General features: G+C 44.0%; 1 protein-coding gene across 5 annotated transcripts in view; it reads left to right on the forward strand.

The window, feature by feature from the left end:
• The window catches only part of znf536 (zinc finger protein 536), a 255,016-nt gene that overhangs the window by 112,497 nt on the left and 119,328 nt on the right, over positions 1-23,191 (forward strand). For all 5 annotated transcript variants that reach the window (XM_072671541.1, XM_072671544.1, XM_072671543.1 and 2 more), the window contains one exon: positions 12,264-14,512. In XM_072671541.1, coding sequence (XP_072527642.1) covers positions 12,265-14,512 — 2,248 coding nt within the window. In that variant the 5' untranslated portion in view covers position 12,264. The remainder of the gene's footprint in view (positions 1-12,263; positions 14,513-23,191) is intronic.

A 23,191-nucleotide genomic window follows, 5' to 3' on the forward strand; every position in this document is an offset into this window, starting at 1 on the left:
TCTTTCCATCTTTCTTATGTTTTTCTTTCTTTTATTTTTCTTTCTTGCCTTTTTGCTTTCATTCATTCTGTCTTTCCTTCTTTTTTCCTTCTTTCTTTAATCTGTTTTCTTTCTACCTTTCTCTCTTTTATCTTTTTTTATTTTTGTCTTGTATCTTTTTTCATTCTTTATTTCTTTGTTTTGTTTCCTTTCCTTTTTTCTTCTCTTTCTTCTTCCCTGTTTCTTTTTTTTTTTTAGTCTTATTTGTTTCTTTCTCTTTTTTCTTTCTTTCTATTTCTCTTCTTTTGTTGTTCATTTCTCTCTCTTATATTTCCTCTCTCTCTCTCTCTCTCTCTCTCTCTCTCTCTCTCTCTCTCTGTCTGTCTCTCGTTCTTTTCTTTCTTGTCCCGTGTTTCTGTCAACGCCAGCTGTAGAGATGGCCTCTGAGAGAGGATGAGTACATTATCATGTTCAAGGTCAGAGAGGGCAGAGAGAAATGATAAAAATGTGGAGAGAGAGAGAGAGAGAAAGAGCGAGAGAGGATTGAGTGAGGAGAGATGTCTGGATTCCAGCTTTCTGGCCAAACTTGGCCGTTTATCCCCTTGTCTCTTGCAGGGGATCAAGTGCAGCCGGCCTAAAGGCCACAGGTGGAAGGGCCATTGTGTGGCGGGATGGGATTTCCAGGGCAGACCGGCTGTTTTATCTGGCCCGGCACAGTTAGACGGGGAGGTTTCATTTAGTTCTCTTCTTCTGGAGAGCTGACGGTGGGCTGAATGTTCCAAATGAGGAGTAGAGGCCAGCATCTTGGCAGAGAGCAGGATCAGAGAGATCTACGTTGCTCAGCTCAGATATGTCCCACACATGATGAAATGGAGCGTTTTGATTCGTATGATATCAACAAACACTGATAGCAAATCAGGCCGTGAAGGTCCCTGTGAAGCACCTGCTAGCATTCTTTCATCCAGCATTAAGCACAGGGAATGCTAACGGCTGTAGCTGTTTGTAGTGGCTTTCAGAGAGAGGCCCTGTTTTAGAAGTCTTTGAGGTTTGACCAGTTTGGTTTTAGACCTATGATCATTAGTCGTGTATCAGCGCAGTGCTGGCATCCATACAAAGACTCTATCTGGACTGTGTGTAATACTGGAATCTCTCCCTATCTCTCTCTCTCTTCTTTTTTTCTCTTTCTTAATCTCTCGATCTTTCCCTTTTGCTTTCTTGCTCTCTTTTTAGGTCTCTCTCTCTCTCTCTCTCTCTCTCTCTCTCTCTCTCTCTCTCTCTTTCTCCCTGTTATTCTCTCATATGCTTTTTACCTCTCTCTCCCTCTCTTACTTTCTCACTTTCACTGTCTCTCTCTCTCTCTCTCTCTCTCTCTCTCTCTCTCTCTCTCTCTCTCTCTCTCTCTCTCATATACTTTCTCTCCCTCTCTACTTTGCTTCTTTATTTTCTCTCTCTCTCATTTCTCTTTCTCTTATTCGTTTTTAGGTCTCTCTGTCTCTCTCTCTCTCTCTCTCTCTCTCTCTCTCTCTCTCTCTCTTTCTCTTATATACTTTCTCTCCCTCTCTACTTTGCTTCTTTATTTTCTCTCTCTCTCATTTCTCTTTCTCTTATTTGTTTTTAGGTCTCTCTGTCTCTCTCTGTCTCTCTGTCTCTCTCTCTGTCTCTCTTTCTCTCTCTCTCTCTCTCTCTCTCTCTCTCTCTCACACACACACACACACATATGCTTTCTGTCTCTTTCCCTCTTACGTCCTTGCTTTCTCTATCTCTCTTCTTCTCTCTGATGCTCCTGGGAGTACGGGCCACACCATTTCCGACAAAGGCCGATAAATAAACATAGACCCTGCTCTCCCTCAGGTCCTCCACCCTCTCTCCAGAGTCTTCCCATTCCACACACATACACACACACAGACCATCACTGTTAGCCTACAGTAAAACACACTTTGCTCCTAGCTCTTAATAAGGAGAGCCTCTTTTTTGTGCTCTGCTCTTCCACCACTTGCCATTGACTGACAGATGGAGGTGTTAGGGCTAACTCTGAACTGCACAGAGAAGAGAAAGTCATAGTTCTGATTTTGCCATAGTGCCACTCACAGCTGCAAACAATAGCAGTAAAAAAAACACACACTATCGTAACGTATGCAAAGAATCGCAAGCATTTCCACTCGAGTCTGACTTCCTGATGGCTTTGATAAGATTAGTGGCTTTTTTCTTAAACAGGATGTGCAAGAGCTGCCTTTTAAAAAACACACGCTTTATGGACATACCCAGAACAGTTGCATAACCGCCTTGACGGAGAGCTTCTCTCTGTCTCCGAAGTTAAACTTTCTCTCTCTCTCTCTCGCTCTCTCTCAGATTAGCCAGCGAGTTTATCAAAGTGACGGCATAAAGGAGATTTAACATCACCCGTATTAAAAAGACATGCAGCGGTTCAATATTTAAAAAGCCCATTTGCCACGACAGCAGCGCTTCTTCATTCAAGAGCATATGGCTGCTCTACCTGTTTATGGTCTTGTCTCGTCTTATCGTCTTTCCGCGGGAGGGAAAAGAGAGAGTGAGACAAAGAGAGGGAGAAAAAAAAAAGACGAAGAAGAAGAAGATATTTTCAAAAGACATTGAAGAATCATTCAATTAACGACGGCGTGATGTAAAATAATTACTTGACTTGCCTGCCGTAATGAGTATCTCTAATTAGCCATACATTTGTTTTGTGAAAACTCCAAACTACAGGCTCACAGTTGTGAAGAGCGAGTAAGTATGCTGAAGTAGCAGCAGCAGATTTTTTTCTTCCTTTCCTTTCCTTTCCCTCCTTCTTCTTTTCTCTCCCTCAGATGTGCATACAGTACGCCGAGCCGCCTGAAGACACAATTTGGAGCCCAATGTATGCACACAAGCAACAGTAAATAGTGTTAAGGTGTTTTTTCTTTTTTCTCCTTCTCTCTCTCTCTCTCTCTCTCTCACGCTTTTATTTTAATTAGCCATGCAACAATTAAAAGATTCACAAACTAAATTGAACCTTGTCTCCCTCTCCTCCCGACTTGATTTCACCACCTGTCAAAACAACACCCCTTGTTGAAGTCATTATGCAAAACTCATACGAACAGAACCAGCGTGAGCGAAAAGAAAACAGCAATTATTTCTGATATTCACTTATTCAGGGGTTATACTGACATTTGAAGTTTTGAGGAAAAGGTAAGCTTTGTTTGTGGCTACCTGCGCGGGAACAGTTGGTCCAAATGGGCGGTTTAGATTAAAACAGCGTTCGAATGCCTCAGATTCCACCACACTCTAAAAAACTGCTGGGTTATTAATTTAGTACGTTTTTTTTTTGTTTGTTTGCCGTCCAAATGCTGAGCTGAGCCTGTTGAGTCACTTTCCTGTAGTATTTCCACAGTGCTGCATGGTTTTTGGGTAGGTTTTGAGTAGTTCAGCCACTGAGTTAGCGACTGTGGCATGGCAACAACCCAGCCAATGGGTCAGTTATCAGCAAGAACTAGCAGCATTTGAGGGAGTTATTTTCCCGAGTGCTTTTTTGTTTTTTTCTGGACTGGCCATGATACTGCCAGACCCCTGAAAGCTTCACCCCTCTTATAACTCACCTTCTCCTCGTACCACTACCATTGGTGTTTTCTTTGTGGTGAGCTTAGCCTTTTTGTTGAGCTGCGTTTGGCTGTGTAACGTTGGTTTTGCTTAAAGTGTGCCGCTTGACCACTGGGTATCTTAAGTTTGAGGTCTAAGTGTGATAACGACTTTGGCTCTCAGGTCTTCTGAAATAAAACTCTCAGCACTGGCAACCTGCCTCCTCCTCTCTACCAGTGTTGCACAATCCAACAAACGAGTTCACAATAACCCACTACTGGGTCAAAGTGACCATATATATTTAGGTAACTTTTCTGCCCCAGAGTGTTGGGTTATTCATATAACCCAGCAATGCTGGGTCAGTTTGACCCTAGTTTTAGAGTAATCCAGCACTGGGTTGTGGAAATAACCCAAATTGGGTCGTTTGTAACCCAGCAGAACATGCACGTAAACAAGGCCTACTTTTTTTATGTTAGCAGCTCTGGCAATGCGGTGTTTTCCCCGTCCTGACCGCTGGCGTTCCTGTACCAGGCTTGGAGCAGGGATGATGATGTAAGGCCTGGACTGGACAGCCACACTGAGCTCATTGTTCCCAGGCTTGTTCTGTGCTGTGGACTAGCCATGCGTGATGTGGGATTTGACCATGACCTGATCTGCTCCACTACCAGGACACTGCTTCGTGTTCTGACACACAGACCCGAGAAAAAGAGGGGCGAGCGTTGCTGACCACACGGTCTATGCATGGATGGAGCGGGACAAAATAATGGCTTGTCTTTCTTTTTCTGGTCTACGTACAGTATGTGTTGGCTTCTAGAGATTTATTTTAGTGTTAACCCCTTAAACTGCAGGCCTGTATTTCACAAAACAGATTAGCCGGTTGTAATGAAAAAAACATATACTTTTATAACACAGCCAGGTCACCTTATGAAGGGCTTGTTTATTAGTATGCTTATTGCCTCAAGTGTGTTGGGAGCTGAAGCAAACTCTATTAAGTGTAGGGCAGTGGGTAATCCAGGCCTAGAATTGAAGACCACTGGTTTATCACTGGTTACCAGGTTATTCAGTGAATGTGTATACTTACTTTGTACTTCACTCAAGTGTTGCCGATGCAACACACTGAAGTGATGTGGGAAGAAAGAGAGCCTTTACGCACCCAGAGAGAGCTAGGCCAATTGTGCTCTTTCTGGCTCCGGCTGCTGATGGCAAGTGGTTGGGATTAGAGTCCCTGCTGTTTAATCCTTAGGAGGTTTATTTATCTGTGATTGTAGCCAAAGTGTGGATAAATCAAGCTATGCAAGCTCTATGAAACACTTTGCTGAATTCTTTCAGACGTACAGATTCTAAGCATCTAATCAACACCACTTTTGAGAATCAGATATCTTATTTAATTAAACTGAAATTGAAAATGTTGTTTTATAGTCTTGCTACATTTCCATCCTTTTTTAAGGTCAAAGCTAGCAGAATATGGGGGTACATAGTTGAACTTAGCAATATAGAATGTATAACTGTAATCATTACATACATGCATTATAAACAAACTAGCGCAATGATAGTGATAGTGTGATAGCGCTACATATATAGAGTCAGTACCTATACTTAGTCGAGGAAAAGCTCAGCGCAGAACCGCGATTGTTCTACTAATAACAAGCTGAGAAACAGTAAACATATGTATTCGTTACGTCTTTGCGTGTGTGTGATAAACACCTTTTTTTTCGAAGCACCCCACACGTCTTCATTTCGAGACCCCCGCTAACACTCCTCTCCAGCGTGCTGTCTGCTTAACAAATGCCCAGAGTTATTAATCTTCCTCTCTACATACAGCGTAAAATCTACAGGCAGGAGTTCCTACACACTGCTGAGAGTACTATTGTATGACACACAACACTTACACACACACATGCATACTCACTCACACACACACACACATACACGCAAACACAGTACATCTGCTGTACTTCAAGATAACACTGTGAATAGCTTGCATAAAGGGAGGCTTTGAGCTTTTGGCCGGCCCCAAAGATGATGATGACGATGATGATGCAGCGAAGCAGGACAATGAACTGTGGGAATTCTGTGGTCTCCCATTGATCTTCCCTCCACTGGCATCCCAACAAGCCAGCCTGACACACGGGATGAAAAGAGCAGCATTTCACTCTCTCTCTAGCTCTCTCTCTCTCTCTCTCTTACTCTCGTGCTTTTCTTTCTCCTTTATCTTTTTTTCAGAGCTCATACTGATCTGTGGAGATGAGCTGAAAGCTGAACTACCTGTTGAAAAGTTCTCTTAAGACCTCTTCAATGACATATTGTGCGAGACAGAGAAGACACAGAGAAAGAGAGTGAGCAAGAGAGCAAGACAGAAAAAGAGAGCAAGAGCGAGAGAGAGACAAGGGACAGAGGAGGAGGTGGGGTGGTTAATCAAGAGCAGCAAGGTTATCCAACCTAAATATATTTGCGACTGTTACCGTGAAGCGCACGTGAAGCGAACCTGAGGTCTTCAGACATGCTCCTATAATTAGGTCGCACACTGTCTTCTTGTTTTTAACCGCAAATAAGAACAGCCACCTCCATTTTGTAAAGAGAGGCGCGCTGAACATGGCTTTGTTCTCTCAGCCTTTCGCGTTTTGACTCGGTTTAGTTCTTGCGCTGGGAACCTTCCCTTAATGCCTCATTACAGCCACTAATAATCCAGTTCAGTCAAAGAGCATCGAGAGGAAGAAAAACAAGGCACGTTTTATTGGATTAATTAGAAGTATTCTGAAGACCACCTGCAATAGACTAAACAGCACGAGAGAGAGAGAGAGAGAGAGAGAGAGAGAGAGAGAGAGAGCAAGCATGCACAAGAAAGAGAGGGAGAGAGCAGGCCAGATCGAGCCTGAGTCACTGATATGCACACAGTGGGATTTGAGCCACGGTCTGCTCGTGATTTAGCTATTGTGCATTTAGGTCCATAAATACATAGCATGCATGACCATATCAACACATTAAATATGCAGCATATGGCAGCCGCTTCCACGCACCCCAGCTCCTTTCTCTCCTTCTCCCTTTCTTTCATATCAAAGCCGTTAATGATCAGGCGGAACTCGAGCTGACTTTTTGCTCTTGGAGTAAATAATGATTGATTTATTAATAACGATGACCTCCTTCATAATTCATTAATGAGGCACTGCATAGTAATTAGTCAATGCATTTTGATCTATAGAATACAAACATAACAAAGCAGCTCACTGGCTTTATTTTAGTTATATTTATTTACATTTATTTTTAATAAGTTATTCCCATATGCTGCTCCCACTCCACTAATAATGGAATGTAAATGTAATGTGAAGCATCCAAAAGCAATAATAATAAAAACAGCAGATTTACAAAAAAAAAAAAAATTCTAGACCCCTACAGCAGTGAGGTTAAGGGCCTTGCTCAAGGGCCCAACAGTGGCAGTTTAGTGGACTTTGATAATCCCACGACCTTTGGTCTAAATGAACATTTGAGATCTTCTGAAATACACCGTCATGCAAAGACCTTGTTTCTTCATTTTTGTTGTTTTTCACTTTTTGGCAAAGTTTGAATCTGGTCAATATTTCATGATGAATGGACCAATAGAAATGCTCCAAAATGACTTGAAAAAAAGTATTTTTACTTTGACCTCCATTGAAGGTTAAAAAGGATTTTTCCTTTTCCTATTAAGTTGACATTGTGGAGATGCAAGGTTTTTGTGTGACCACGATGATGGGCGTTGGGCGATGGGCAAAGTACTCTATCCATTTCCCATGTAGTTCCATCCTAAAGACCTTTCTACAGCTGAGAGTCATGGTGAAGTAAGTTCATCTTCTGAGACAAAGCAATGTAAATTCTCACATCTTTTGTAAATGCGTTCTACAGATTGTATCTCAGCCCATGATCAGATTAGATATTGTCACAGCCTCTTAGCTAAGCACAGTCAGCAGTCAGCAAAGAAGTATTAGGAGGCCTTTGTTTTGAGTGGCACCGAGCTATCTAACGTTGCCCTTGGAAGCTCTTAAATGTAAACAAACGGCATCTGCCGTGCATAATCCTCAAAGGACAATGTTATTATATAAGTAAGTCTAGGCACATTAAACACATCTGCTAGCAGTTACTGGAATCAGAGTAATATCCACAGACACGGCAGAATGCAGGTCTGACTGTAAATACAGTTAGTTGTGCGCAGCGGTGTCAGTTTCCCTTTCTAATGAAGGTGAGGGGTGCAAAAGCAGTTTGCAGTGCAAGATAGAAAGTTAAGCGAAGATAAGAAAGACATGAATCCGGTTGTTTTGCCGTGTTGCTTGAAAGGCTTGCGTATTAACCACAGACTGTAGAGATGCATGCCACATAGCTCCCGTGTGAGAACGCAACAACAGAGGAAGTCTCGGTGGCTTTCTTGAGGCTCAGTGACACAGCTAGCGTTAATTAGAGCACGCGGCTGCTCTTACATTATGTGAGGTAGAGGTAGTGTCAGTGTCAGGAGGTACAGACTTTGACGCTGGCAGCCTAAGCAGGTGTCCCAGCCCTGAGAAGGAGAGAGAGGAGAGCCAGGGGCTCTAGAGCAAGGAACAGTTTCTGCGTGTGCATGTGTGTGTGTCTCTGCCGTCGGGCCTAGGTGCTGGGGGCCACCACTCAATGGCACTCGTCCAAATAGGTGAGCCAATAGCTACTATAAACATGGAAAAAGGGAGCTTGCATGGCAACCTGTAGATACATAGATTGATAAGTGTAAATTGCTGTAGATTACAGGCCTAGTTCTTTTTCCGTTTTTGCTTACTTGCTTATATAAGGCAACTAAGCAAGCTCAGGCTTTGCAAATATTTTTGATTATAGGGAAATTGCATTGCTTTTTTTAAGATAGAGAGATACATTGACAAATCTAGGCCATATATTGTATGCTAAGGCCTGAAATTTGATATTCTCACTGTTGTAGTCATTGCAAGGAATGCACAAGAGTGTAAATGCAAAGAATAGTGAATTAAAGTGTGATTAGGTTTAAGAAAAGATAAATATATATATATATATATATTTTGTAATAATGGTCCCGGATTGTGCTTTGGTGCACTGCGGAATTGGAGTTTGGGTTTATTATCAGATGTGTATTAAGCATGACAGTATGGCAGAATTTAAGAGAAGGAATATTTAGATTTTAATTACTTTGTTTCTTTAGAGATAAGGCTCTTTGGCATAAAGCTTTTGCTGATTATACTGTGGAAAATATGCATATTGCAGATAATTGTACCATAGTGATGTTCCTCACAGAGTATTCCCAATATCATTTTTTGATGGCCTTTTAAAAGACTGCATTTTTTGTATGTGTGTGTCATTGTGTGTATTCATGCAATGTTCACATAAGTGTGTCTGTGTGTGTAAGGGTGATATGCCTCAGCTTGTATGCCTACTGCAAGTGTGTGTCACATCTTTAACCATATGAAATGTCCTTTTTTTTTAATCAGAAAGGAAAAAAAAAAGAGAGATGGAATGACTCGGGAGCAAGGAAGGCATATTAATGCACTTCATTTGCATACACTCGTCAGCGAGGGTACGTTCAAAAACAAACTGGATTCGTCAGTTCATTTCACATTGTTCCTTTGTCTATCTGCCTTTGTTATATGGTAAAGATAAAGCAGGAAATCAAATTGAAGAAAAGGGCAAGCTGCTATCTCTCCAAATGAGCAACAGCTCATCAGGCCTTGCTTAAATCATAGATTTCTATTGCGCAAGGCGGCGTGCCATGCCAGCCACTCTCAAAAGGGCCTTCGTCTGATATCCGCAGGGACTGCAAAGAAGTCGGGACTGGCACGTAACAGCGATTTTAACAGTTCCTTTGCTGAAGAGAAGTTAAAAGTCACAAGGCCTGAAGATCTGAAGTGATGTTTCAGGCCGGCGTTCCTGGCTTTTCCGTTTTTTAGTTGACCGTCTGCTCCGTTCATTGCGCTTTCCTGTTCGTCGTTAACTAGCTGAATGGGCCTCATTCGCCAATCTCTTCCTACAAATTTTCTTAAATTTGTTCTTGAGAAAGTCCTAAAACATCTATGTCAGATTCATGATGTGTTGACCATAAACTGAAGAAATAAGCACATTGGTGAATGTCAGAATCGGCATAAGTAAGTTTTAAGAAGAAAGGAAATGTCTTCTTTAGAACAGCTGGTGAGTGAGACCCAATGTTCTTAACTTCATTCATCTGTAAATTATGTTTGTCTTTCTCATTGAGCTACTTTTCGCTGAAAACAGAATTTGTAAGGAATTGCTTAGCAATGTAGATATGCCTACACAGATATGCCTGAGTGCATTCAGGGCATAACCAGTCATTAAATCCATAATACACCTACAGAGCATTGTTTCATCCAGACCATGGTCTGGTGTTCTTTCTTTCTTTTTTTTTTTCACTTTAAATTCCTCAGAGATGTAGCTGGAGGACAAAGCGCTATGGCATTCAGTAGCAGCCCACGACGCAGCGCGTCCAGCAGAAACTGGAAGTGACCATAGTGTTTTGTTCATGTTGCAGCGATAAGAGTGCTTAACCCAGCACAGCGTAGGAAGAGCAAATAGCTAACAAACAGGCAGCCCTTATTAGAGCCCTTAAAGTCAGTGTGTCAGCAAATATGCGCTCCACACCCACTGCCTAGTGCAGCGCTCCCTGCGTATGCCTGTGACTTTGTAGTGGTGCGTTTGTGCATGAATGTGTACGAGTGTATGTGTCTGTCCATGTGAACTGCTGAGAGTTTGAGAAGGGTGAGAAGAGTTGGGACAAGCCAGTCCACTTTGTTTGCAATGTAGCGTAGCGTTGCGCCCGTAATTACACGGAACACCACCATACGAGACGTGTGCCACTGCTACAAAAGGTGCCACCCTGAAGCGTCTTCCTCCTGTAGAGGATAGAGTGTGTCAGCAGCCCGTAGCCTGCAGATGCTGAATCATTAGGTAGCCGCTCTCCTGTGGGGTAAACTGGGTCAATCGGCACCATTTAAAGGGTTTATTAATGACCAGAAGGCACGGCTTCCCTGCCCTAGCACACTCTGGTTTCCCCTAGGCATGTATGTGTGTGTGTGTTTGTGTGTTGGAGACAGAGAGAGAACGGAAGGGGGCATGGAGGCAGTGCATTTGGTTTCTAAATAAAGGTCGGAGAGAGATATTCCTCACTTCTTGCACGTTGGACAGAATCTGCTGCCCGATTGTTCCTGCGTCCGCCTTTGGACAACGGAGCCACCTCATGTTAATACTTAGCGACTAGCCCTGAAAGGATTTTTTTTCTTATAATTATAATCATGTGTTATAGCGCATGGCCACTGTTACTAGGCAGCATACTAATCAGCTTAATGAGACATTATACGATATTTTGTTGACCAAAGCAAAACTCACTTTATTGTTTCTGAAGCTTGACCCTGTCGGTCACAGGGGAACGTGGCAACACCATTATCCCTCCTTAAGACACAGTGCGCAGCATCCTAAATTAGCACAGCCACGCCAGATAACAACAGACTCTGCTTGTGTATTCATTTCATCCTGACGGTGCACTGGGCTGCTCTGTGGCCATTTTAAATGCCTGGGAAGCCTCTGATACATTGGGAACCCTTTCAATAACGCCAACTGTTGTTTTCTCCTCATCGGAAGCCATATGAGAGCGAGAGAGGAGGGAGAGGAGAAAAAAAAAAAGAGAAGAAGAGGAGGCGAGAGCAAAGTGATTCGCATCAAACGTAATGTGCCTCTTAATGAAAAATTACGCCAAGACAAGTGTCGCAGCAGTGAGATAAGAGTGTGTGTTTACTGGAGTAACCCCTTGGTTTTAAGTGCTATTGTTAATATCATAATTGTAGTATTGCGACGGCTTCATGACAATGCCACTGCTCTGTTTCATTAAGGCGTGTAATTGGAGGAATTCTGATAGGATGGGCCCAAGTAGCTTAATTATGCGGCGCCTTGCCGTGTTTACTGGGTAATTATTGCCTCCAAAATTGTGTTACTGTTTGAGAGAAAGTTCTGAGAGTTACAGCTTTTCCCCCAAGTGTGAGAGTACATGTAGTACTTCATAAACCAGAGGGAGATAAACTCACTTTTTTTTTTCTTCACACTCGTCACTGTAGCTGCAGTCATCGTTAATAACCATTCCCCCCACACACATGCAGGCTGCACGGAACACCAAAGAAATGTTCAAGTGTGAGGAGAATTAGCTTTCTTAACATGCAATAACCTTTGTCACATAAGCTGATATAATATTCGCAATAAGATTGCATATTAGCAAAAGAATAAGAGCCTTTTCACACTTACACCCCCTTTAGTAATCAAGGAAATGTGCTTGCGGTTGTGCTAAAACCTTAATAAAGCCAGTTTTGTGACATTGTTTGCTCGGGAAACATGACCTTCAGCACAACACCCAAGATGCTGAGATGTTCTTTAAGTGAAGTGCCTTTTTTTTCCTCCCCGTGGAACTTGAGAAAGTGTAGTAGAAAGGGCATTCACGCCTAAACGTTTCCCAGACAATGGAGAGCTTTTAAAAAACGGCACGATCTTGTGAGTAACCAAAGTAACGTGGATGTTTTTCATTTTGAACTGATACATATATTACGTTCTTAATGTTCCCAGTCTCATTTTACCTTCCCTTTTTCAGCCCTTCCTATTATTCAGTGTTTGATGTTGATTGCGAACAATGGTGGTGCCAGGCGTGTACTGACTTAATGTCATCTCTTTCTTTCCTTTTTCCTTTACTCTTGCAGGATGGAAGACTCTAGTTTGTGCCTTGGTGTGTCCTCAGCGGTCCCGGACACCGACACCCATATCAGCAGTGCCGTGCTTAATGGCCGCTATCCAATCAGTCAAAAGCTGCATCAGCTGACCGCTCAGCTTGGCCACGCCTTCCCCGACCTACAGAGCCGTCAACAAATCCCAGAAGAAAAGGCAGCGACCCCACTGGATGAGAAAACTCACGCCGCCCTGGCAAGCCAGCCAATCAGCAGCCAAATGGCTCTGCTAGCCAATCAGCTCAACCGTAACATGGATGCAGGTGCCCTAAGTGGTCTCAATGGGCGTGTTGACCTGCAGCAGTTCCTCAACGGGCAGAACTTGGGAATCATGTCCCAGATGAATGACATAGAGGACGATGCCCGCAAGAACCGCAAGTACCCGTGCCCTCTGTGTGGCAAACGATTCCGCTTCAACAGTATCCTCTCCTTGCATATGCGCACCCACACTGGCGAGAAGCCCTTCAAATGCCCCTATTGTGACCACCGAGCAGCCCAGAAGGGCAACCTGAAGATTCACCTTCGCACCCACAAGTTGGGAAGTCTGGGCAAAGGTCGTGGTCGTGTACGCGAGGAAAACAGGCTTCTCCATGAGCTCGAAGAGCGTGCCATCCTGCGCGATAAGCAAATGAGGAACAGCTTGTTGCAGCCTTCACAATCCCTTCCACCCCACCTAGGCTTGCAGAGCCATAACCAGCAGCAGCCCGGGTCCGCCTGTGGCCTCCTCACTCCTACAAGTCTGGGAGGCACACCAGAAGGGCTCGCACAACCCTCTGCCTCACCTAAACCGACTGGCACCAACCAGCAAGATGAACAGGCTCTTAACCCAGCCACAGGCTTCCGCTGCACCTTCTGCAAAGGCAAGTTCAAGAAGCGTGAAGAGTTGGAACGCCATATTCGCATTCTCCACAAGCCCTACAAGTGCACTCTGTGCGACTTCGCTGCTTCCCAGGAGGAAGACCTCATCAGCCACGTGGAGAAGGCCCATATTACTGCTGAGTCAGCCCAAGGGCAGGGTACAGGAGTTGGCGGTGGAGAGAAGCCTGCCAATGAGTTCCGCTGTGATGTCTGTGGCCAGATCTTCAGCCAGGCTTGGTTCTTGAAGGGTCACATGCGCAAGCACAAGGACTCATTCGAGCACTGCTGCCAGATCTGTGGACGTCGCTTTAAGGAGCCCTGGTTCCTGAAAAACCATATGAAAGTACATCTCAACAAGCTAGCCATTAAGAGCAAACCTCCAGTTGGAGGTGGAGCTGACCAAGATGGACCCTCTGTGAACAGCATGAGCAGCTTAGCACAAGAAGCCCATGCCAACCTGTACTCACGCTACATCTCATGTCTGCAAGGTGGCTTCCTCACTCCTGACAAACAGGGCCTGGCCGAACAACAACACCAGATGCTGGCCAAGGCTGGCATAGCAATGAAGGAGAAGGAAATGCTTGGAAAGCTCTTGGGCCCAATGGCCGGCATGAGCCATGGCCTGGGGGAGAATGAGAAGCGCTCTCTGTTGGGTTGCCTGAACCTGGTGCCCCCACTGAAGTCTAGTTGCATGGAGCGCTTGCAGGCCGCAGCTAAAGTGGCAGAAATGGACCCACTGAATAGTTACCAGGCCTGGCAGATCATGGCACGCAGCATGGCGATGGAACGCTCCTTCATGCCGAAAGATCAGCACCATGGAGCCCCCGGGCAGGAGGAAGAGATGGCCAGTGCTGCTGGGATGGTGCCCTTTGGGAAAGACAAGCATGAGCACTCTACCCTTGATTCCAGTGATGGCCTGAAGCAGAAGCAACACCCTGATGCCCTCCACGGTGTAAGAACCAGCGGAGGCATAATGCCCATGAAGGAAGAAGCTGGAGGCTTTGATGGTCACCGTGAGTTCCTGCCTCACCATGGTGGTCTGGGCATTAGCCAAGGGCTTGAGTACAGCCTGGTTGGCCTGAAAGAGAAGCCCAGCGAGTGCCCTGACTGTGGCAGAGTATTCAGAACCTACCACCAGATGGTGGTCCACTCTCGGGTGCACAACAAGGACCGCCGCCCAGAAGAGGGCCTTCAGCATGGTCTTGATGAGAGGCGTGGCTCTGCCAGCGACCCTGAATCTCAGTCCATCAGCCGTTCCACCACCCCAGGCTCTTCCAATGTGACAGAGGAGAGTGGAGCCGGAGGAGGCCACTCCCAGACAGGCTCAGTGCAAGATGACAGCCCCCACCCCTCGTCTCCGTCCTCAGGTAAGGCCCCTTCTTCTAAAACCCACAACAGTCCATAGATATATCACTATTTTAATAGATATATTAGCCTATAAAAACAGTGACCTATTCGTAGGATATCACCCATAGGTTTATGCCCCTTCTCATTTGAAGCCAACTACAAGGAACTGATGTCCAGATTCCCATTTGTGAGAGACAAAATGTGCATGTATGTGTGTGTGTGTGTGTGTGTTGTACGGAGGTGATCAACCATGCTTGGTCAAACGTGCTCGCTCAAAGCCACTACAAATCCCAGCTCTACATTCCCCACATAACTGGGATACTTAACGCCTCTGTTCAAATACCCATCGGACACCTTCAAAGAGCTCTCCATTATGTACACTGCTTTTACTGTAGACTAGATGCACTTACTAAACACACAAATTAGTGTCGGAACAAACCCATCCATGAATGTCCCTTAAACTTCGCAGGCCGCTGGCAGGCAGCGCATAGATGGCGGCACATAGATGGCAGCACTGCCGTCCCTAGCGGAACGCTCCACGGAGGAGCTTCATGGACGGCGCCCATTACAAGCGATTAAAACACTGTCTCCGTGTAAGAGAAGGAGACAGTGAACCTACCCCAGCTGAGGGACACAGAGCTTTTAGAGATAAAGTGTGTGTTTAGTGGGATTAAGAGAAGCTGCAGCTAATGATTACAGAAGTTTTAAAGGTAACTTTCTCATTCCTCGGGGTGGAACACCACAGCTAAGCAGCCCGTCCGTTAATTAGGTCACGACTATGTGATAATCAGTTGGTTTAAGCTAAACAAGACACTAATTAAAGATATACATATAAAGCAGGTCAAAAAATGTGAACTTCATTTGCCGGGTAAAATATGCTTTTAAGTCGTCGAGAGGAGAGAAAAAAAGGGAGAGGGGGGGTGGGGGGAGCTGTGGCTTAGCTTAAGGCTCTAAGCAACTTAATTTCTACAGTACAGAAGAAATTGTTTATTTATTCCCAGTCCTTATCACCCTCGTGTAGTGAGATGGGTTTGAACATGCAGTGGGCTATGTTTATTTTAATCTAAGGAATAATAACAGACAACCCCCCACCCCAATTAGGAATTAATGAAAATGAGAGGAAGATAAAACCTATTCTCTTTATAGAGACGGTTAAACCTAAACACATCTCGTCGACAGAGATGTTTTTTTTTGGTGGTGTGGAGGGGGGGGGGTGTTTGGGTACGTCACGGAAGTAATTATCTTCTGAATTTTAATGCAGGAAGTTTTATTTCTTTTGCATCTCTTTTACAAGTACTTTGAATCTGTGAGATTTAGCTCATGGCATTTTATCAACTCTTGTGAAATCTCGAGCTATAAATCCTGAACACCAGTGTAAACACCACGGTGATGCAGAGCGTGAGTGATGTTTTGATGCAGCCGTAATATATATTTAATGATTCGGCTGGCGTAAAAGCCCTCTTAGAACAATTAGAATTATTATTTCGGAGTCCGCAAGACTAATGCTTGTTTTATTACAAGGCCTACTTCATTAAGGTATATACGGTTAAAATAAATAAATAAATAAATAAATATTTTTAAAATCTTGCTCACTCTCTCTCTGTGTTTCTCTTGCTCCTTCTGGTGAGCTGGTGTTAAAGCAAAGTGTGATCACCAGCCGAAATCCCCATGTTGCTGCCCAGCTTAGGTGAAGAGGGCAGTGAGGGACTGCTGTGCTGTGGGCATGATGCCAACAACCCCCCTACGACCACACAAAAACACACACACGCACATGCACATCCACATACACACTGGTGCCCCACTGGTGACCCTGTTCTTAAAATTGACCTTGAGGGCTCCCTGCCCTGCGAGTGGGCGCAGTTGCGAGGGAGCAAGGAGCTCGGCACGTTCTAAGGAGGCTTAGAGTTGCAAAGGACGATTCGAGCTCTAGTTCGTAGCTACAGGTTCGGGCTGGCAGCGGAAATCATACACTTATTCTAACCCACAACAAAGCTACAGGTGAAATACATGAGGGAGGAAGTGCAGCAGAATTAGACACACTGGCCACGTTTTTCATAGTGTGGTGCTCGACTTTTTATTAGGTGCACTAAAACTTATGCTCACGAGTCAGAAAAGTAAAGAAGCACGCAAAGTGCTGTTGCACAGTTTACATGCAATGCCTGATTTTAATTAATGGGTAGAAGTGTGACCAAATTATTGTGAGGGAACAGTAATCATACTGTAATTTCTTTTTTTTTTTTTTTTTTGTCCTGTGTGTATGTGTGTGTGTGTTTGTGTGTGTGTGTGTATGTGTGTGCATGTCTGCAATCTTACATGTGTTTGCGTATTATGCAACAGGATGTGGCATGCTATACCTCTCTTTTACTTTTAATATCTTGCACCTTCCTCTTACCCGGCGAGAACAGACTTCCTCTCTCATCATCTGTAGGTTTTTTATTTGTGTTGTTTTTTTTTTCCCCCGTCTTCTTTAATTCCCTTTAAAGCACAACGGCCTCATCTGCAGCCTCCCTTCCACGAGCTCCGCCAACCTCTAAACCACCTACCCACTGCAATTTTGAGTTAAACTTGAATTACAGTAATCAACAATAACATCTCAACTGTGAAAGAAGGTCGACACAATCGCTTTTGTCTTTAACACCGCACTTGTTTAGAGGGAGAGAGAGCGAGTGTGAGAGAGTGAGAGAGGACGAGACATAGAGAGGGAGAGAGAGTTGCCTGAGAAACGTCCTTTGAAGACCTTTCTCCTCTCCCTCTCAATAATCAACCTTAAATATGCTTCTCGTTCAATGGAATCTCTAGCCTTTTCTACGTCTGCTCTATCTTTCCCTTTATTACATTTCTCTCCCATCCCCTCTTTTATTTCTTATTACTGTTACAAGATTGGTTTGACTGGGGAAGAGATCCATTGTTATTTCAGATTCTTCGCTCTGAATCGGGCTCTATAAACAAGGGGGCTCCACTTTTTGATAGTGTTTCTGCATTCATTATGGTAGGCCTTTGAGCGACAGCACGGCGAGACAGACACACACACACAGAAAAAGAGAAAGAGAGAGAGAGAGAGAGGGAGAAAGACTTAAGGAGGGAGATTGCCTTAAACAGAGCCTTATTCTGAATGGCAGAACAGACACCATTGAAACCTGATGTAATACTATGTAAAGCAGGGCTTGAGGGGGCCATAAAAGGGGCGGCACTGTGAACACATTCTGTCCATTCCAGAGAGCAAAGAGCTTGACAGAGAAAGGAAGAGGTCAGTGTTATCAGAAAGCTACGGCAGGGTTGATTGACGGGGGGTTGGGGTGAGCCGGAGCTCGGTGTCTGTGACAAGGCGCCGTGCACCTGTTCTATCGGAACGCTCCTGAGTTCATCCCACGCAAACTGCCTGACTGAAGGTGGACAAGGTCCTTCAGTTCAGCAGGTCTCTGACGTAGGATGGGTTAGACGGGATTAAAGGGCTCGTATCATGGAAAAGGGAATTTTGAAGCAGAATGGCTCATTTTTTATTCCCTCTTTTTGTGATGTCACAAAAACTCATTTACATATCATTGCTGTCATGCAAAGTCAGTGTGAAAAGATTTTATTCCAAGTCATTTTGGGGCATTTCTATTGGTCCATTCTTTACAACCTTCTGACACAATATCAAGAACCGTTGTCATATTCAACTTTTGATATTTCAACTATATGTCCAAATGTTTGTGGACACCCAATTATTTTAGATTATTATTTTCACAGCAGTAGAAAAGTAGTAAGTCTTCCCTGGACAGTTACTCAAAAGTAGGATAAACTGTTTTTAATACCCTTGATTTGGGAAGAAACAATGAATGAGCAGGTGTCCCAATACTTTTGTCCTCATAGTATATGTCAGTCTTGACGTGCCATTAGCATTTTTAATGGATAAAGAAGTTTTGTGCATGTGAAAATGAAATAGAACTAACTTGACTAATGTAAGGTAGCTGGGCATACACCGAAGATGTAAGATATAGGCTCTTTAAAATCTTATGCCTAAAATATAAGCACCCTCACCCTCTATCTTTACCCCCTCTTTGTCCCTTCCTGATCCCTCTAGCTTGAGGCTATAAAACCTGCCCCATCCCTTTCCGCTCCTCATGTGGAGAAATCCCGCATGTCTAAATATTTTTAACAGGAACGTCGTTTTAACGTCGCACAAGGATTAGACACATATCCCTAGGTCTTCACAGCTCTCCAACGTGTTGGTGAAACACTCGCTCCATACAAATTGAAATTGGATTTGCCAGCGGATGCCTTAGGTTATAAAGCATGGATATTCATCTAATTACGCAATTACAATGGGGGTAATTACACATGCAAACTTACTGTTACAATGTAATTGCTGTGTAATTAAAGTCAAAATAAAACGGAACGCTCTGGCTTCATTTCGCTCAAAAAGCTTGGCCATTAGCGCCGAACCGCTGAAGCGCTCTCTTCGAGAACGTGTCTCATACAGACAGCACAGTTAGTTTCCTTACATTTCTGTGGAACATATAGAGCACCCTCTATATTATGTATATCACTCACACCCCAGCTGTGGGGTGTAAATTACGGGGGTCAGTGGTTAGACTGCTGGGTTATTGATCACAAGGTTGTGGGTTTGATACCCACTTAGTCCACTTAGGTCCACTAAGTTGTTCACTGCTGGGTCCGTGAGCAAGGCCCTTAAACCTCTCTGCTTCAGGGATACTGTAGCATGTTTGACCCTGGGCTCTGACCTTGGCTTTCTAAGCTGGGATATGCAAAGAGAGGAATTACATTGTAATGTATAGTATACCGTCACTGTCAGACAAAAAACCTTGTATCGTCAAAATAGGACAAAACCTTCATGACTTTCAATGGAAGTCAAGGAAAACAGATTTTATTATAAGACATTTTGGAGCATTTCTATTGGTCTTGTTCCCATATTTCCATTTGTCGTGACACAATGTAAAGAATTCACATTATGTAAAAAAACTGAAAAACAGCATATCAGCACTATTAGAACTGAATGAAGCCCAGATAAATTGTGAAATGTGTAAATATGTGCTTCCATTAATTAGTGCTAGTGATGAAGGACATGTTTAGAGATATGTTTACTTGACTGGACTCCATCTCTCATCCTCTGTCTGTCTATGTTTGTGTCTCAGAGCGTTGGGAAGGTTCTTCTCTCTCTTTTGCATCCTTCTCTTTTTTCTGCTAATATGAGTAAATAAAGATAAATCACTCTTTCACTGGCCCTATCTATCCATTACTCTCCATCTGCATCTATTTTATTGTTTTTATTGCATTTTATTTCTTTATTTCTTTTTGTTTTGCCATTCAGACCTTTTTTGTTTCCACATAAGCCTTTTACAGATGAATGCAGAACATGAGCTGAATGTGTGTTCACATGAATGTGTGTTGCTCTAACCTGTTTCCTAGCTTCTGTCTTTCTGTCTCTCTCTCTCTCTCTGCAGTCGAAATCTGCTTAAATCTCTTTTCTTTCCTCTCTCTCTCTTTCTTTTCTTCTGGAGGGGAGGCGGGTGTCATCAAAAAAGTGAAAAGATGCCCTAGTGTGTGAGGCGAATTCATTAGACTGCTGTATTTCAGTACAGTAGGTCAGGACTCTGGTGTCCTTAAACGATAAAAGTTCCATTCAACGCGTTAATTGTCTGCATGCGCGCCTGATTGACACGTCTTGGATAAATGTAGACTTAGTATTTTTGTGCACGCTTGAACAATATAAAAGGCCAATTTATTTTCCCCTCAGTAGCTCATTTGGTTTCTCTCACTCTCTTTTGCTCGCTCTCGCGCTCTTTCGCTCACTCTCTCGCTCTCTCTCTCTCTCTCTCTCTCTCTCTCTCTCGCATGCCCACTTTTCCCCCCGTATATTCCTCTCTTATCCTTCCCTTCCTCTCTCTCTCTTAGACTCAATTTGTAAATATTACCCGTCGTGGGAATTAGCATTGCTTTTTTCAATATATTTAAAATTCCAATTGTATTCCAAAGTGTATATGAAAGAGCGGCTGCGAGTGTCGTCTCTCTGTGCTGCCCGTACTCCTTTGAGGCTGTCACCGGGCAGTCCTTATGAAACATTTATCAGTCTGTTTTATGTCTTAATGATCCTGTTAGGATTCCCCGCTTGGTTATGGAGACAACACAGAGCAATGTAGTAGTGGGAGAAGGAGAGAAAGGGAGAGTGAGTAAGAGTGAGAGAGAGAGAGAGAGAGAGAGAGAGAGAGAGAGAGAGAGAGAGAGAGAGAGAGCACAGGATGGAGAAAGTAAACTGCATGCAGTATACCAACCAGATTTTAATTCCATGTCTTTGCCAAAACATTGCTTACCTTTCTCCCGTACAAGCCTCCTTGGCAAGGCCGGGCTCTTTTTTTTTTTTTTTTTTTTTTCCCTCGCTCTCTCCATTTCTGTTTTATGTTTTTATAATTAAAACATAATATTTATCTTTCCGTAACAGAAGGCTGCTGTGCTGGGCTAGGTAGACTGTTTGAATATTAATATTTTAAATGCATCAATATGACATCTCCTCAGCCGCCTTGGGAAGATGTCAGCGCTTTAATTGAGAAACGGTGGTCTTGCGACACTTTTTTTGTGAGAATGCAGTTTCGCTGGTAAGCCGATAAAAAAAGACGTAGCTTTATTTGTTTATTTATTTATTTATTTACTTACTTACTTTTACTTTTTTGTTTTTTTCTTCTTGTTTATAGATTGTTTAAAATCAGTCTGTCATTGCTAAGTCCCATCATTCTCTGTTCTCTGTTTTTTGGGGTTTTTTTGGGGGGTGAACGGTAAACGCCGGCGCGAAAGCAGAGTCTCACTGTTGACACTAAGTTTCTTTTCAGAAAAGTTCAAATGAAACTTTATTTGCTGAAAGGCTGGATGGCGCGCTCGTTTTTTTGTGTTTGTGATGGGAATGTGGAGGGTGACAGCTGTCTGACTCTGTCAGAGCTGAATTCCTCTGGAATGAGTCTCTCTCTCTCCCTCTCTCTCTCACTTGCTCTCTCGCGCACTTTCTCTCTTTGCTTCTTCCTCACTGCTCTCTCACTGCTCGCTTGCTCGATCTCAAACTAACGCATACAAATGGCTGCGACCGGGTTGGAGGGGGGGGGCTTTGTTTGAACAAGTTAACTTGGGCATGATTGGGGTGCCTTTCGTGTGAAAGAGCAAGTGAATACATTGACCTTTGTCTCATTAAAAATGGAGGACCAGGCATATGATACCATGACAGAAGAATCCTCCTGTTTCCCCCCCTCCTCTTTCCCCCCTCTCTCTCTTGGTTACTCTCTCTTTTTCGCTCCTGTTCTTAGGCTTAGTTTTACTGTTATGTACTTGTGTAATCTAGGCAATGTGGAAACTAGGATGTTCTACAGATTGTAAAAAGTAAGCAGTGCTTAGAGAAGGACACTTGTCACAGTTCACCCTGTGTTTTCTCCCATAGCCATACTGTGTTGGACAGGGCGTTTGGTGGGATTCAGGGGGCGGGTGGGGGGTTGGCGGGCATTCATCATGCAGTGATGAGTATCTCTCCCCTCCCTTTTCCTCCCTCTCTCTCTCTCTTTTCGAACCCCATTGACAGGCCACATAAAAAAGGCCTTTGTGTCAACATCATGACACTGACATCAGGCAGATAATGACATGAAAAGTTTGCCTCTTCTTCTTTTTTTTTTTGTTCTTTTTTCGCCCTCGTTTAAGCGATAGTTATCTCCTAATCAAAGGCAAAAGAAGGCACAGGCCGAGGGGGTGGGCTGAGGGGTGAAAATGGTCAGCGAAAAAATAAATAAATAAATGAGGTCCACGGATTAAGATCTTCGTTTTTTCATTTTTTTTTCTTTTTTTCTGCCTGTGCATTCCAATTGTTCTTAAAATATTTGGCAATGTCAATTAGTAAGAGAGCAGAGCTAGCTGATGAACACAATTTTCCACTAGACTGAGCACCCTATTGTTGTGGAGCGAAGAGCAGATTTCTGAGGTCATTATCATTCCCCGTTAGCCTGGCCCAGCTGCTCCTCTCGACTCTAGCCAAACTCGACACCACGGCTCAGGGTAGCAGGCAGCAACAGGGGGCCTGGAGAGAGAGGGAGAGAGAGAGAGAGAGAGAGAGAAGGAGGGAGGACTGGCAGCAGAGAAAGAGAGAGAGAGAGAGAGAGGGGGAAATGGAAAGAGCGAGAGAGCAGAACAGTGTGTATGATGGAGTGAGAGGGAAATGTTGGGGAGGGCAAAGACGGGATGAGTGAATGGGGGTCAAATCGTAATAATAAAGGGTAAAAAGTGAGATTGACAAAGAGAGAGAGAGAGCGAAAGAAGGAGAGAGAGAGAGAGTGAGAGAGAGTGGGGCTAGGCAGTGTATTGAAATGGGAGCGAGACGGATGGTTAAGAGAGAGAGAGGGAGAGGAAGGGAGGGAGGAAAAGAGGATGGGGAGACAGAAGGAGACAAGCACTGTGAGACAGAGTGCTGGGAGAGAATTAAAAAATCATTCATACGGTTCTTGGAGCCGAACGCTAAGATTATGAAGGCAAAAAACTTTTGGATGGTAACGTGACTTGGGGGGGAAATGGGGAAAATGGGGATAGCGCTCCGGTTGGGCAAGCCTTTCCCCCTGCAGATCCCTCCTCTGGCAGGCGGGGGTAAGACAGGGCAGTTCGGCAAAAACTCATCCTGTCTCCTCCACCGCAGACACAAAGAGAGAGATGAACACATGGTGGAAGAGCAGCACGGG

Source organism: Salminus brasiliensis, chromosome 25 (assembly GCF_030463535.1).
Source record: "Salminus brasiliensis chromosome 25, fSalBra1.hap2, whole genome shotgun sequence".
Lineage (NCBI taxonomy): Eukaryota > Metazoa > Chordata > Actinopteri > Characiformes > Bryconidae > Salminus > Salminus brasiliensis.